Source organism: Neltuma alba, unplaced genomic scaffold (genome assembly GCF_004799145.2).
Source record: "Neltuma alba isolate B1F8T4 unplaced genomic scaffold, ASM479914v2 tig00010374_pilon, whole genome shotgun sequence".
NCBI classification, from domain to species: domain Eukaryota; kingdom Viridiplantae; phylum Streptophyta; class Magnoliopsida; order Fabales; family Fabaceae; genus Neltuma; species Neltuma alba.
The window spans coordinates 358,936-370,982 of NW_021635279.1; the positions used below are offsets into that span (position 1 = coordinate 358,936).

Genomic DNA, 12,047 nt, shown 5'->3' on the forward strand with positions numbered 1-12,047 from the left:
ATTCCTTCCTCTTGTCCACTAACTGGCGTGTACGTGTATATATTGGCAGGACACATGAAACAAAATTCCAGACGCATTATAAACTTCAAACTCTTTTAGTTTTGGTCTAGGGCGTTTTTTCCTTCTTCTTCAAGAAAATTCTAGATCCATTGTAATAATGTTTTGAATTAAGTTCCATTCTGACTGGGACAGGCGCCATCAGTATCGAAATACCTTCTGATCCTGATTCTCAAGATGGTAATAGGACATGATTGTCCTAATCTTGTCCCAGCTCCTAAACATCCCAAATTTCAAGAGAATTTTGTAGTTTGACTTCTTGTGAGGACGCCAGGGTGATTTTCTTTCTTTCTTTCTTATTCTTTTGGTTTTTTTTTTTTTGCTGCTTTTTGTATACTGTCTTCGTGCATGAGAACCCAACACAATGTTATACATGGACCTGCCCAGTGCACTTTTGACCCCCAAAAAATTCCCGGTAAACGTGTGGCCATTGGGTTATGACTTTACATTGTTTTTATTGCATGCATGGTGAGTGTTAAGCTCTAATATGGATTATATATCTTTCAACCTATACAAAATATTATATTCGGTCTTAATTAAAAAATCTTATTTGTGGACTATAAATAAGATCTTATAATTAGAACCGGAGATAGTGTTTACACTCCATCTTCAAGATGTAAAAGGGGTCTGAAAATTTTGCTTTGATCTTTTTGTTCTACTGTTTCAAAGATTTGAAGCTTATGAGCGTAAAAAGGTATACTAAAAGAAATGTCTAGACACATTTTCATGTTAAAACATATTGGGAGATTCAGATTCAACCGTTATTTTCTCATCTAATCAGCTTCATCTATTGAATCCTCCATTCACTTGGGAGAGAAAGGAATAATCAAATTGGGCCTCCCGTGGGCGGAAAACTGGGAAGGTCTCAGCTTCCTTTTCTGCTTCCTCCGCACGTGGGTAGTGCTGCCCGTGGCTCAACAGTGAATGATATTACGCGGCGCAGCACGTGCATGACACGCATTGCACTTGACTTCATGTTAACTTCTCCCAAGAGTAAAGACTAATTGCTGCAGAAGTTATGACGATCTATAATGGATTCCAGCTCTGTAAGAGGTTAAAGCTTACAAAAGTCAAGCTTTTTACAGATTCTATAGAAGCTTTCCAGTTGGTGATGAAGGACTGTGGCGTGCCTCATCATCTGAGTAGGGAGATTATGGAATTTAGATCACTCATTTCTGAAACTGGGGATCTAGACATGCGAATCTTAACAGGACCCTGATTTTTGTCTGAATCAGCTCCAACTGGACTAGGAGAGCGCCATTCGAGAGGTTAATCTCACTAGGTAGATAGATACCGTTTGTACTTTTTATCAAGCCTAGCTTGCCTTTGTTTTTTTTTTTTTTTTTGGACTCAAGCCTAGCTTGCCTTGTTATGCCTAAAAAACAGAAGAAAAAATTAATCTTTTGATCCTTATAGTTTTGACTTGCTTGTAACTTGATTCTTGAAATTTGGCTTACTGCAACTCAATCCCTATAGTTTTATCCATTTTATAATTTAGTCTTTGTGTTTAACAAAAAAGGAATTATAGAGACTAAATTATAAAATGATCGAAAGCATAAAAACCGAGTAGTAATGAGTCAAATTGCAAGGATTGAGGTATAATCGAGTCAAAACTGTAAGGATTGAATTATAATTGAGTCAAAATTATAAGTACTGAGTTACATCAAGTCAAAGTATAAAAACTAAATTATAAACGAATTAAAATTATAAGGACCAAACGATTAACTATCCCAAAAACAAAAAAAGACTACCGTGGTTTTGAGTGGCTCTGAAGACCTGAATGGGCCTTTTGTTTAAGGGAGTCCACACGAATAAGCCCAATAAGGAATGGTCTGCCTTTGGGCTTACATTTTTGTTTGTCAAGAAATGGTCCGTCAAGTGGCCCAATAACATGGAGAGAAGTCTTGGTGCTGCCGGATAACCTTAGGAATACCATGAGTTTAAGAAAATTTTAAAGCGTCAAACTAAGGCGAACTAATAAAATAAGATTGTTTCCAGTAAAATATATATAAATATATATATATATTATGCTCAGGGGGAAAAAAACCACCTGAACATTTGAATGATACTCCATCGACATGAGTTTAAAAGCTTTTTATTAGATCGGGTGGACGGCCGAATGAGATCCTTGCTGGATGAGAATGACATGTTGGAGAAGATTTTCCTTTGCTACAATCTGCAGCAGAAAGGACTTGCCTTGGTGCATTACAAGACCTCGCTTGAACCAAATTATATTAAGAAGAATGATAATTCCTTTCAAAATGTCAGCATGATTTCCTTGATATAAACGCAGCAGAACAGTTTTGAGCCATCGAATGGAATGATTACATTGGCTGTCAAGGGCCTAACACAACCCTCTTTTTTTATCCAGGCTTGGGACCGGCTATACAATATAGGTGGAGTTTTTCATGCCAAAGAAATCAAGTGCAGAAATCTGATTTCTCCTTGAGCTGTTTACGAGCAACCTTGTGTTGGATATGCAACTCCGGATTAGCTTCCAGTGAGCTCAAATCATAAAATATCTCAGCTGTAGGGCGGAAGGTGTTGAATCCAGTCACACTTAAAACAAGCTCAACCAACACTATCTTGCATGATATTAGTGTTTTTTCTTCTTTCTTTAATTCTGTCTGTTTTCCTAACACTGAATATAGTTCTTTTGTTTGTTTAGGCTCTGGTGCACACATTTGTGAATGAATTCTTCATCCCTGTATGTTATTGTACTCTGAGCTGATGATCTTGGGAGCTAGAATGCTGACAATCAGGGGGCTTAAGGAGCAAGGCCGTCTTGGACGGTCTTTTGGTAAAGTCACAATACGTGATCAGCCTCCACCGAATACTACACAAAAGATCATCGCTGTAAAAGATGCCATGCGTGATGTTGAGAGTTATATGCAGCGACTGAATCTACACTTCTCAAAATGCGTGCTAGTTTACCCTCAGGTACAATAATATGGATAATGGGAAATTATTTATGTCGAACAATGTCTTGGCCTCATGATATATTGATATTGTTTGTTTTGGTGGCTGTTAAAATCCCGTCATTGATCTAAATGAATTTTGACCCTTTTCAGGTGACTACGGAGGTAGCATGGCTGCTGTTAGCTTCCGCATCTGTTCTCCTCATTGTCCCATTCAAATACATTCTTTCCTTTCTTATCTTGGATCTCTTTACTCGGGAGCTTGAGTTCAGGAGAGAAATGTTTAAAAGATTCGTTAGTATGGTGAGGGAGCGTTGGCATGCAGTCCCTGCTGCCCCTGTAGTAGTTTTACCATATGCAAAATGATGAGTCCAGATCAGCAAGTCCGCTAAAGGAAACTGAGGACCAAGAAAAACCACAAGGAAATCAGAACGTTGTTAAGTCCAGATAGATAGCTGCACCATGATCATGGTTGTTTATAGATTATATAGATGTAATTTTCTGTCAATTCTTTTGTAGAGCAGAGGACGTTTGCGTACTAGTTTGACTCTCCTTGATGAAATGGTTGATCTGATCAGTCTTTAACTCCAGTTCAGAAGAAGTTAGGTATATTTTTTAAGTGTTACTATCAAAATTTCCAACAAGACATGACATGATACATTCCAGTGGCATACAGATCTGTATTTCATGTTTTTGTTGGAGAAGTTTGTGGCGCACATATGAAGAAACTCTGAAGTTTTGTCTATAAGAAAGCAATTTTGTACGGGCAACATGAGCCTTGCTGGATTTTCTTCTCCATAAGATATGCTAATTCATCCGAGCGGAATCAAAATTGTATGCCAGTGGCCTGGTGCCACAGTGCCATCATTAACCTACCTGAAAAGGGGAGGTCGCTCATTCAACCCATAGGTGGGTTTATTGGTGTGTGTGTGAGTTCTCCTCCCACTATCGGAGAGGATTGTCTGTCCCTTTCAAAAAGGAAAAAAAATTAAAAAAAGCAACCAAAGAAAGAAATAGTCTTAGATATGTTTCTCACTTTCATTCAATGCCTTATGGAAGCCCTCACTAGGAGTGTGAGAAAAGAATAAAAAATGTGTGTACATGAGTTGCGGAAAGGCCGGAGGACATCTTCAATTTATAGTGGTTAGAAAAAGGGGGAAAAAAGAAAAAAGAACTAATGAAGGTGTTCATTGAAATGATCTTCAACATGCATGATTTGCCTGCCATTAATACACACATACCCATTATTGTATGCACCATTATTAGCATATGCACATAGCAGGAGGAAAGGACAACACTCACTTTAACCACATATGATATTATATTGATTATTGATGTACATAAATAAGGAAGAGGTTGGCAAGAAAATGAGGAAGAGGACAACGAAAACTCAAATTGAAGTTGGCCTAGAATCAAAAGAAAAAGAAGGGAGAAAGAGCAAACAGAGAAGATTAAAGAATGGAAAGCTGCAGGATACGGAGATAGAAGATGAGACACCTTCCAGCAGAGTGAAAATACTAGACCAGATAAACCTGAGAGGGGTTTGGTTTCCCCAAAAATGCTTTTTTAAAATATTTTTATGCAAGTCGAGATAAAACTTCTCTCACATACTTATCTCGTATGCAGTAAAATCATTTTTAAAATCATGATTTGGTTTCTATCTAAATATCTTTTAAGTTTAGGTTGCTAATACAAACTTTGGATTGATAAAATTTAAACTAACTTTTCTTCTCGTCATAGCTAATACAAGTTACAGACACACACACATAGCTATTTATAACTATTACGTCCTATTTAATTCCCTTATTTCCATTGTCTTGCTTTTATTTATTTTAAGCTGGGTGTTTAATTTTTGTGACTATATTCCAAACGGGAATGGGGGGTGTTCACATTTACATCATCATCCTTTGACTGTTTCTTACTTTTCCTGTTCAGAGGAAAGAAGACGTGGGTTTCAACTTTCATGGGAGAAGTGAAAATATAGTATGACTTAATTCCGTGAGAGACTTGTCCTTCTTCACGCACGAAAACTGTAATGTTGATATGTGGTGGATGGCGTTTTAATTTGCCAGAAAAGAAATCCACTATCCGCACCATTCATCAGTGTGGTGTGCCTACTTGCCATCCAGTATGGCGGACCGGCTTAGGTGCTCAATCATGGTGGATACTGAATTGTCGTTTATTATAATTGACAATAAAGTGTCTTGTTTCATTAATTTGTTTATGTTTTTGGATTGTTTTGGAAACTTTACTGCAAAGCCATTCATTTAAAAGAATCTCAGGCAACTTGTGACGTACGTGACTACGTGAGGATTGACAAATAACAACACAAGCACGACCTTCTGAAAAGAAAAAAGAAAAAGGGCAGAAGCTCAGCTAGTTTCTTTTTTATTATTATTATTATTATTATATATTAGAGTATGATTAAGTTATTTTGGATTTGAGACTAATCTTTGTCGATTCATGAGCATGAAGGTTAAAGTTCTTCCAATAAGTAGGCTTTTTGGGATTCAAATTTGTGTTTTTCTTTTTCAAAAGAGTGAGACCGCTTACCATATTAATTACTAAGAGCTTGTCAGTAACTCAACTAATTTTTGCACGGAAGCCAATCTACAAACAATATTTTTTAGACTGAATTTAGATCTAAGAAATGTGATTTTTTTAGAATTTTGGTTCATGTATGGTCTAAAAGAGTCTCTTTTTTCCCCATTAGTTTGAAGCTATAAATTAATATTTTCAGATATGTGCGACTACTTTATGTGACATATAAGATGCAAAAAGAGTATGACTTCTTTAGATGCAGCCATAATGGGTCTCAAAACTCCACTAGAGAATGAACTCATGTATTTAAATGAACCCAATCATTCATAAGATAGTATTATATGTATGTGTGTTTTGAGGCAACATTTGACAAAAGGCGCAGCGTAATAGAGTTGTAATAAATTAATAAAAGTGGGTAGATCTTAGTCATTGAATCATCAGTTGATTAGCATTATCTTAATCAAATGGAATTTCTGTTAGGAATCAAAACACTACATAAAAAAAGTAATATTCTATGGCACACTAAAATAAATGATACCACTTCTGTCCTTAATATATGATTTAATTAGAAAGTTTCAACTCAATATCTGTGATGCGAAACATAGGTAATAGTCCTGGGATGATAGAATTCATGTCCTTGAAAGAGACATTTGCTGAAAAGTTAATAATTGTCTAAAAAGGAACACAAAATTTTCAAGACTATCATTATTATTACAAAAAAAGGGGAAACCAACATATAGATAAAATAAATAACTTCCTGAGAAAAATACTTGTTCATATTTTCAATCTAAGAGCTGGTCAATTAATTTGAATAAATTTGGTCTAAAAAAATTAGTTAAGTTAATTATTTATAAGGGAAAACCATATCATAGGTACCTCTACTTTCTCTCAATTTTTAATTTGGTACCTATGTGTTTTTTCCTCTTGATTAAACATTTAATTTTATTTTTTTTAGCAACATTAGCTCTTATAACTTTGTTCTATTGGCATTTTTAGTCTCTATATAAGGATTAATGATGTTAATTGAGCAAAATTAAAGATTTAGTTAAGAACAAAAAACAAATAGGTACCAAATTGAAAATTTACAAAAAAATACAGGTACCTCCAATATGGTTTTCCCTTATTTATAATAAATATTATCTTTCGTTATTCTTGTTAATTATATGTATTCATTTTTTTATAAAAAAACAATTTTATTAAAAACTAAGTAAAATGATACATAGAAAAGACTTGGACCTCGAACTATTTTCTTAGGTGCGCTTAGTGTCCTAAACTATTTTTTTCTTCTTTTATCTTGGATCAAATCTTAATAATTCAAATTTAATATTAAAAAAACACTTCTTTCAGTCTAAAATATAAGATTTAGTTTATAGTTTAATTTGTACTTAAAAGTAAATCTTATATTTAAAACATATACTTTAACAGTTCAGATTTGTTATTTTACTTTTTAAATAAAATTATAAATTTTTTAAAAAAAGTAAATCTAAATTATTAAGATTTGATCCCATGATAATAAGAAAAATTCTTGGGGGAACTTAGAGTGCTACGTAAAATATGGTCAGGCCAATACAAAAATGAGTCCCCCCACTGTTCTCTTCCTTTCGTCCATGCATCCCTCTCTTTCTCCTCCTCAACTCTCGTCTTTCAGCTTTCTTCACTGCTCACATACCCTTCTTCCCCATTCTCTTCCTCTAAAATATTTAATTTACATTCTTCTAGTTCAATTTATTCTCTTTGTACCCAAAAATAAGACTTTTTTGAATAATAAACTCATATTATTATAATAGTTTTTATCTATTATTTCATATAGATAATGTATAAAAAATAATTATAATAAATATACTAAAATTTATCAAAAATAAATCTATATATAATACAACGGCATATGAATGGTACAAATTTTAAAAATTACATATTTAAATATTATTAAATTACATATATATAAATTACATATTTTAGGTAAAAAATATATAAGATATATGATTTTATTCTCTCTCATATAATTTCAAGATTATTATACATAATATATTATTTAACGGTAATTTTATTACTATGTTTTTTTCACATGTGAATTTTATTATTATGAGAAATATGTATTATGTATATAAAAGGAATAATTTTGCATACCCCACACAACGCCGACAATTAAAAAAGATAACTCTCATAGGAAAGCTGAAAAAAGAGAATGTGGTGTCAGAAGGAGAGAGCACTAGGGAGATGTAACTTGTCATTTTTATATTGGTCCGACTATATATTGCGTGGCACTCCTTCATCCAGAATTTCTGTGACAGTGATAGGGGTAGTGGCGGAGCATCGGAGGGAAGGGTGGCAGAGAGAAACCAAACAGCTCAGCGTACAGCCTAAGTTTCCATCTCACCTCCTTCAGGCCAGGCCCATCCGTAACGATATGATGAATCTGTCCGTAAATGCAGCCTCCACGGACGCTAAGACAAACTTTGGATTGATAAAATTAAAACTTTTTCTTCTCTTGCCATAGCTAATACAAGTTACACACACACACAGACACATAACTACTTATAACTACTAGCTACTTCCTATTTAATTCCCTCATTAAGTTAACTTTTCTTCTCTATAAGATATGCTAATTCATCCGATCGAGGGGAATCAAAGTTGTTTGCCAGTGGCCTAGTGCCACAAGGGGAATCAAAATTGTTTGCCAGTGGCCTCGTGCCACAATGGCATACCTGAAAGGGGAGATTGCTCATTCAACCCATAGGTGGGTTTGTTTTGGGGGGGGGGTGTGCGTGAGTTCTCCTCCCACTATCGGAGAGGATTGTCGATCCCTTTCAAAAAGGAAAAAAATTAAAAAAAGCAACCAAAGAAAGAAATAGTCTTAGATATGTTTCTCACTTTCATTCAATGCCTCGTGGAAGCACTCACTAATGAAGGTGTTCGTTGAAAAGATGTTCAACATGAATGATTTGCCTGCCATTAATACACACACCCACTCTTGTATGTTTCTTACTTTTCCTTTTCAGAGGAAAAAGAGATTGTGGTTTCCACTTTGATGGTATTTTAATTTGCTAGAAAAGAAATCCACTATCCGCACCATTTGGTGTCCTTACGTGCCAGTCAATATGGCGGACCCGCTTAAGTGCTCAATCATGGTTGATACTGAATTATTGCTTATTATATTGACAATAATGCGTATTGTTTCATTAATTTGTTTATGTTTTTGGATTGCTTTGGAAACTTTACAACAAAGCCACTTATTTAAAAGTAAGAATCCTGGGCAACTTGTGACGTACGTGAGGATTGACAAGTAATATTAAAAGCACGACCTTTTGGAAAGAAAAAAGAAAAAGGGCAGAAGCTCAGCTAGTTTCTTTTATATATATAAAACTCAGAGTATCATTAAATTATTCTGGACTTGAGATAAATCTCTGCCGCGTTAAGATTAAAACCCTTTCAACAAGTGTACTTTCTGAGATTCAAACCTGTGTTTTCTCTCCTCATAAGGGTGAGACCGCTTATCATATCAATTTCTAACAGCTTGTCGGTAACTCAATTAAGTTTTAGACTAAAGCCAATCTACAACAATATTAGCTAGACTGAATTTAGATCTAAGAAATATAATTTTTTTTAGACTTTTGGTTCATGTAAGCTCATTAAGTTATTTGGTGGGGAACGATATCACAATGGACGAAAAGGTTAAAAAGAGTACAGAGACAAAAAAGTTGTTTGGATGGAACCAAATTATAATTTGGAGAATAGCTTCTGGAGAATTGATTCTTGGAAGAATAAATTTTGTAAAAAAGTGATTCTGAGAAGTGAGAGTGTTTGGATAATTGTTATCAGAAGCACTTTTTATATGTACAAATTACTAAAAAGAGCATAAGTTAATATGATAATTACATAAAAATAAATTTTATGATATATTTTAATTTGAAGGAATAAAATTATTAATAATATATTTTTTACCAACATAATTAATAATACATAAGATAATATAATTAATAAATAATTAATATGTGTATATATTTATAAAATATAAAATTAAATATGTTTATAAAAAAATAACTGAGGGATGTTAGAGTCATATTATTGTTGAGATCTACTCTGACAGATACAATCATACTCTCTAATTTAAGCCAGAAACAGAATAGATTCACTTTTTCTGAAACCATGGTTTTGGCCTGAAACCGCGGTTTGTTAATTTTCCTCCTTGTTTGGCAAATTTGAAACCCAAACCATGGTTTGGTCTCAAAACCATGGTTTTATTGTATTGCCAAACACCCCCAAAAGCTGAGATTTATTCAGAGATCGATCTTTCTATTTGCAGGCTGTCCCACACCATTCAGGTAGATGCGGCCATGCGGGGCGTCTCACCAATATCATTTCCCTCCCCTGTCCCATTTCGGTGAACAGGAATGGGATGGGATTTTCGTCCCGTGTTTAATTTCATCCCATCCTAGGGGACCAGTTTCAATTTTTTTTTGTACAAACCAATATAATTTTTTATTAGGTTTCTGAAGATAAAAACAGTACAAAAAATATTATGTAAAAAGCCCAATTATATAATATAAAAAAAGTGTAAAAATAATATTATAAAAAAAGAACTACCATAAAAGAAATACTATATAATGCCTTTATGAATTATTTTATTGAGAAAAAAAATTTTATTGAGATAATATTACAACTTAAGAGCTAAAAATAACTGTAAAAATAATTATTCTTAAAAAAAAGAATTTAATAATTTAATAAAAATCATTAATAAATAATTTTTTAAACCATCCTGGTCACTATTTTGTCTTGTCATGTAGTCGTACTGTTCTGAATTTTTTTTTTGTCCCATCTTGTCTCCTCTAGAATTGACGAGACGACTAGGATGAGACAAGTTGAGCACTCTTATTATAAATTAGATCTTATATTCAACACCTATATTTTAAAAGTTCAGATTTATTTGTGTATATTTTAAATAAAATTATAATTTTTTTTAAGACATTAAATCTAGACGGTAGCAAGGAAGGGAGTACGGGGGGAGCGGTAGCAAAGAGAAGCCAAACTCCTCGGCGTGCAGCCTAAGCTTCCACCCCACTATGAACTTTCTGGCCTTCGGGCTCACCATCTCCAGGCCCGGCCCATTCATAACAGTTCACTGAATCTGCCCATAAATATGACCTCCACTGGCATCCTCCGCCCTCACTCCCCCTCCAAGCCTGAGCTTTTTCCGTTCATCGATCTTCTTGTTTCTGCGTTTTCCCACAAACACCATGAAGCTTTCAGCATTCTTAATGTACTGCCTAGTCAACCAACCTGCCATTCAGAACTTCACATGGATTCGCAACGTAACGCCAGCTTCATCTTTTCAATTTCCCCTCATCACCGAAGCCTGTTACTTATGTATCATCTTCTTCCTCAGTCGTGTCTTTCGCCTTAGGGTTCCTCCGGCCGTCCTCAAACCCATCGCCGCCCTCTATAACACTGTCATTCTCTTCCTCTCCTTCATCATGGCCCTCGGTTGCACCTTATCCACCATCTCCCATGCACCTGACGTCCACTGGATGATCTGCTTGCCCCCCAACACCCCACCCTCCGGCCCCGTCTTCTTCTGGGCCTACATCTTCTACCTCTCCAAGATCCTAGAATTCGTCGACACTCTCTTGATCCTCTTGTCGGGCTCCATCCAACGGCTCACGCTCCTCCACGTGTCGCACCACGTCGTCGTGATCAACATGTGCTACGTTTGGCTCTGGACGTCTCAGTCGCTGTTCCCGGTGGTGCTCGTGACCAACGCCTCCGTGCACGTGCTAATGTACGCCTACTATTTATTGTGCGCACTCGGGGTCCGCCCCAAGTGGAAGAGGTTGGTGACGACCTGCCAGATCGCTCAGTTCCGCGCCAGCTTCGGCGCTTTGGCCCTCATGCTGGGCTACCATGTTTCCGGGCCGGGTTGCTCCGGAGTCTGGGGTTGGATCCTCAATTTCCTCTTCTATGCTTGGCTTCTGTTTCACTTTCTAAGCTTCCGTGAGCAGGCATACAAGTCAAAGTTCGAGCAGAAATAAAAGCACGTGGTTTCAGTATTTCCCTTTTTATTTTCTCTTTTATGTAGCATATATGGTGTGTTTATGTAATGGCTTGTATAAATGATGTGATACATATATACTTTGTGGATTTTATTATATGTATGTTTTGATACGTTGATTCTAACATTTGAATTATATACATCTTTTTTCAGGGAGTGTGCGTATTTTTATTCCATACTTGAAACAGGATATGTAGCTGAATTTATATTATTTCAAATGTTAGGACCCATTTCAGTTAATGCCCCCAGTGCTTGTTTTATATATATAATAAGTTGCTCATGATGATATCTGTGATTGTACAAAGTCAGACCAGAATCATCAAAGCATGATTTAAAGCGTGATTACTGATCATATAATCCGTCTTTCCTCGGGTTAGGATGGATAGTAATGAAAGAAGTTAATCCCTGTCTGTTATAGTCTTGAACTTTTTTTTTCTTCTCTCTCTTCCTGAGTTAGAATGGTATTCAGTTTCCACTAAAAATAA

At 35.3% G+C, this 12,047-nt stretch overlaps 1 protein-coding gene across 1 annotated transcript; it reads left to right on the forward strand.

The window, feature by feature from the left end:
- The first annotated feature begins 10,750 nt into the window (after nucleotides 1–10,750).
- Nucleotides 10,751–11,542, forward strand: LOC114756155 (elongation of fatty acids protein A-like). Its single transcript, XM_028945071.1, has one exon. The coding sequence runs from the start codon at nucleotides 10,751–10,753 to the stop codon at nucleotides 11,540–11,542; it is 792 nt and encodes a 263-aa protein (XP_028800904.1).
- Nucleotides 11,543–12,047: the final 505 nt, after the last annotated feature.

Bases quoted from the DNA above. Each gene is read 5' to 3' on its own strand.
- LOC114756155 (XM_028945071.1), top strand. From the start codon at position 10,751: ATGAAGCTTTCAGCATTCTTAATGTACTGCCTAGTCAACCAACCTGCC.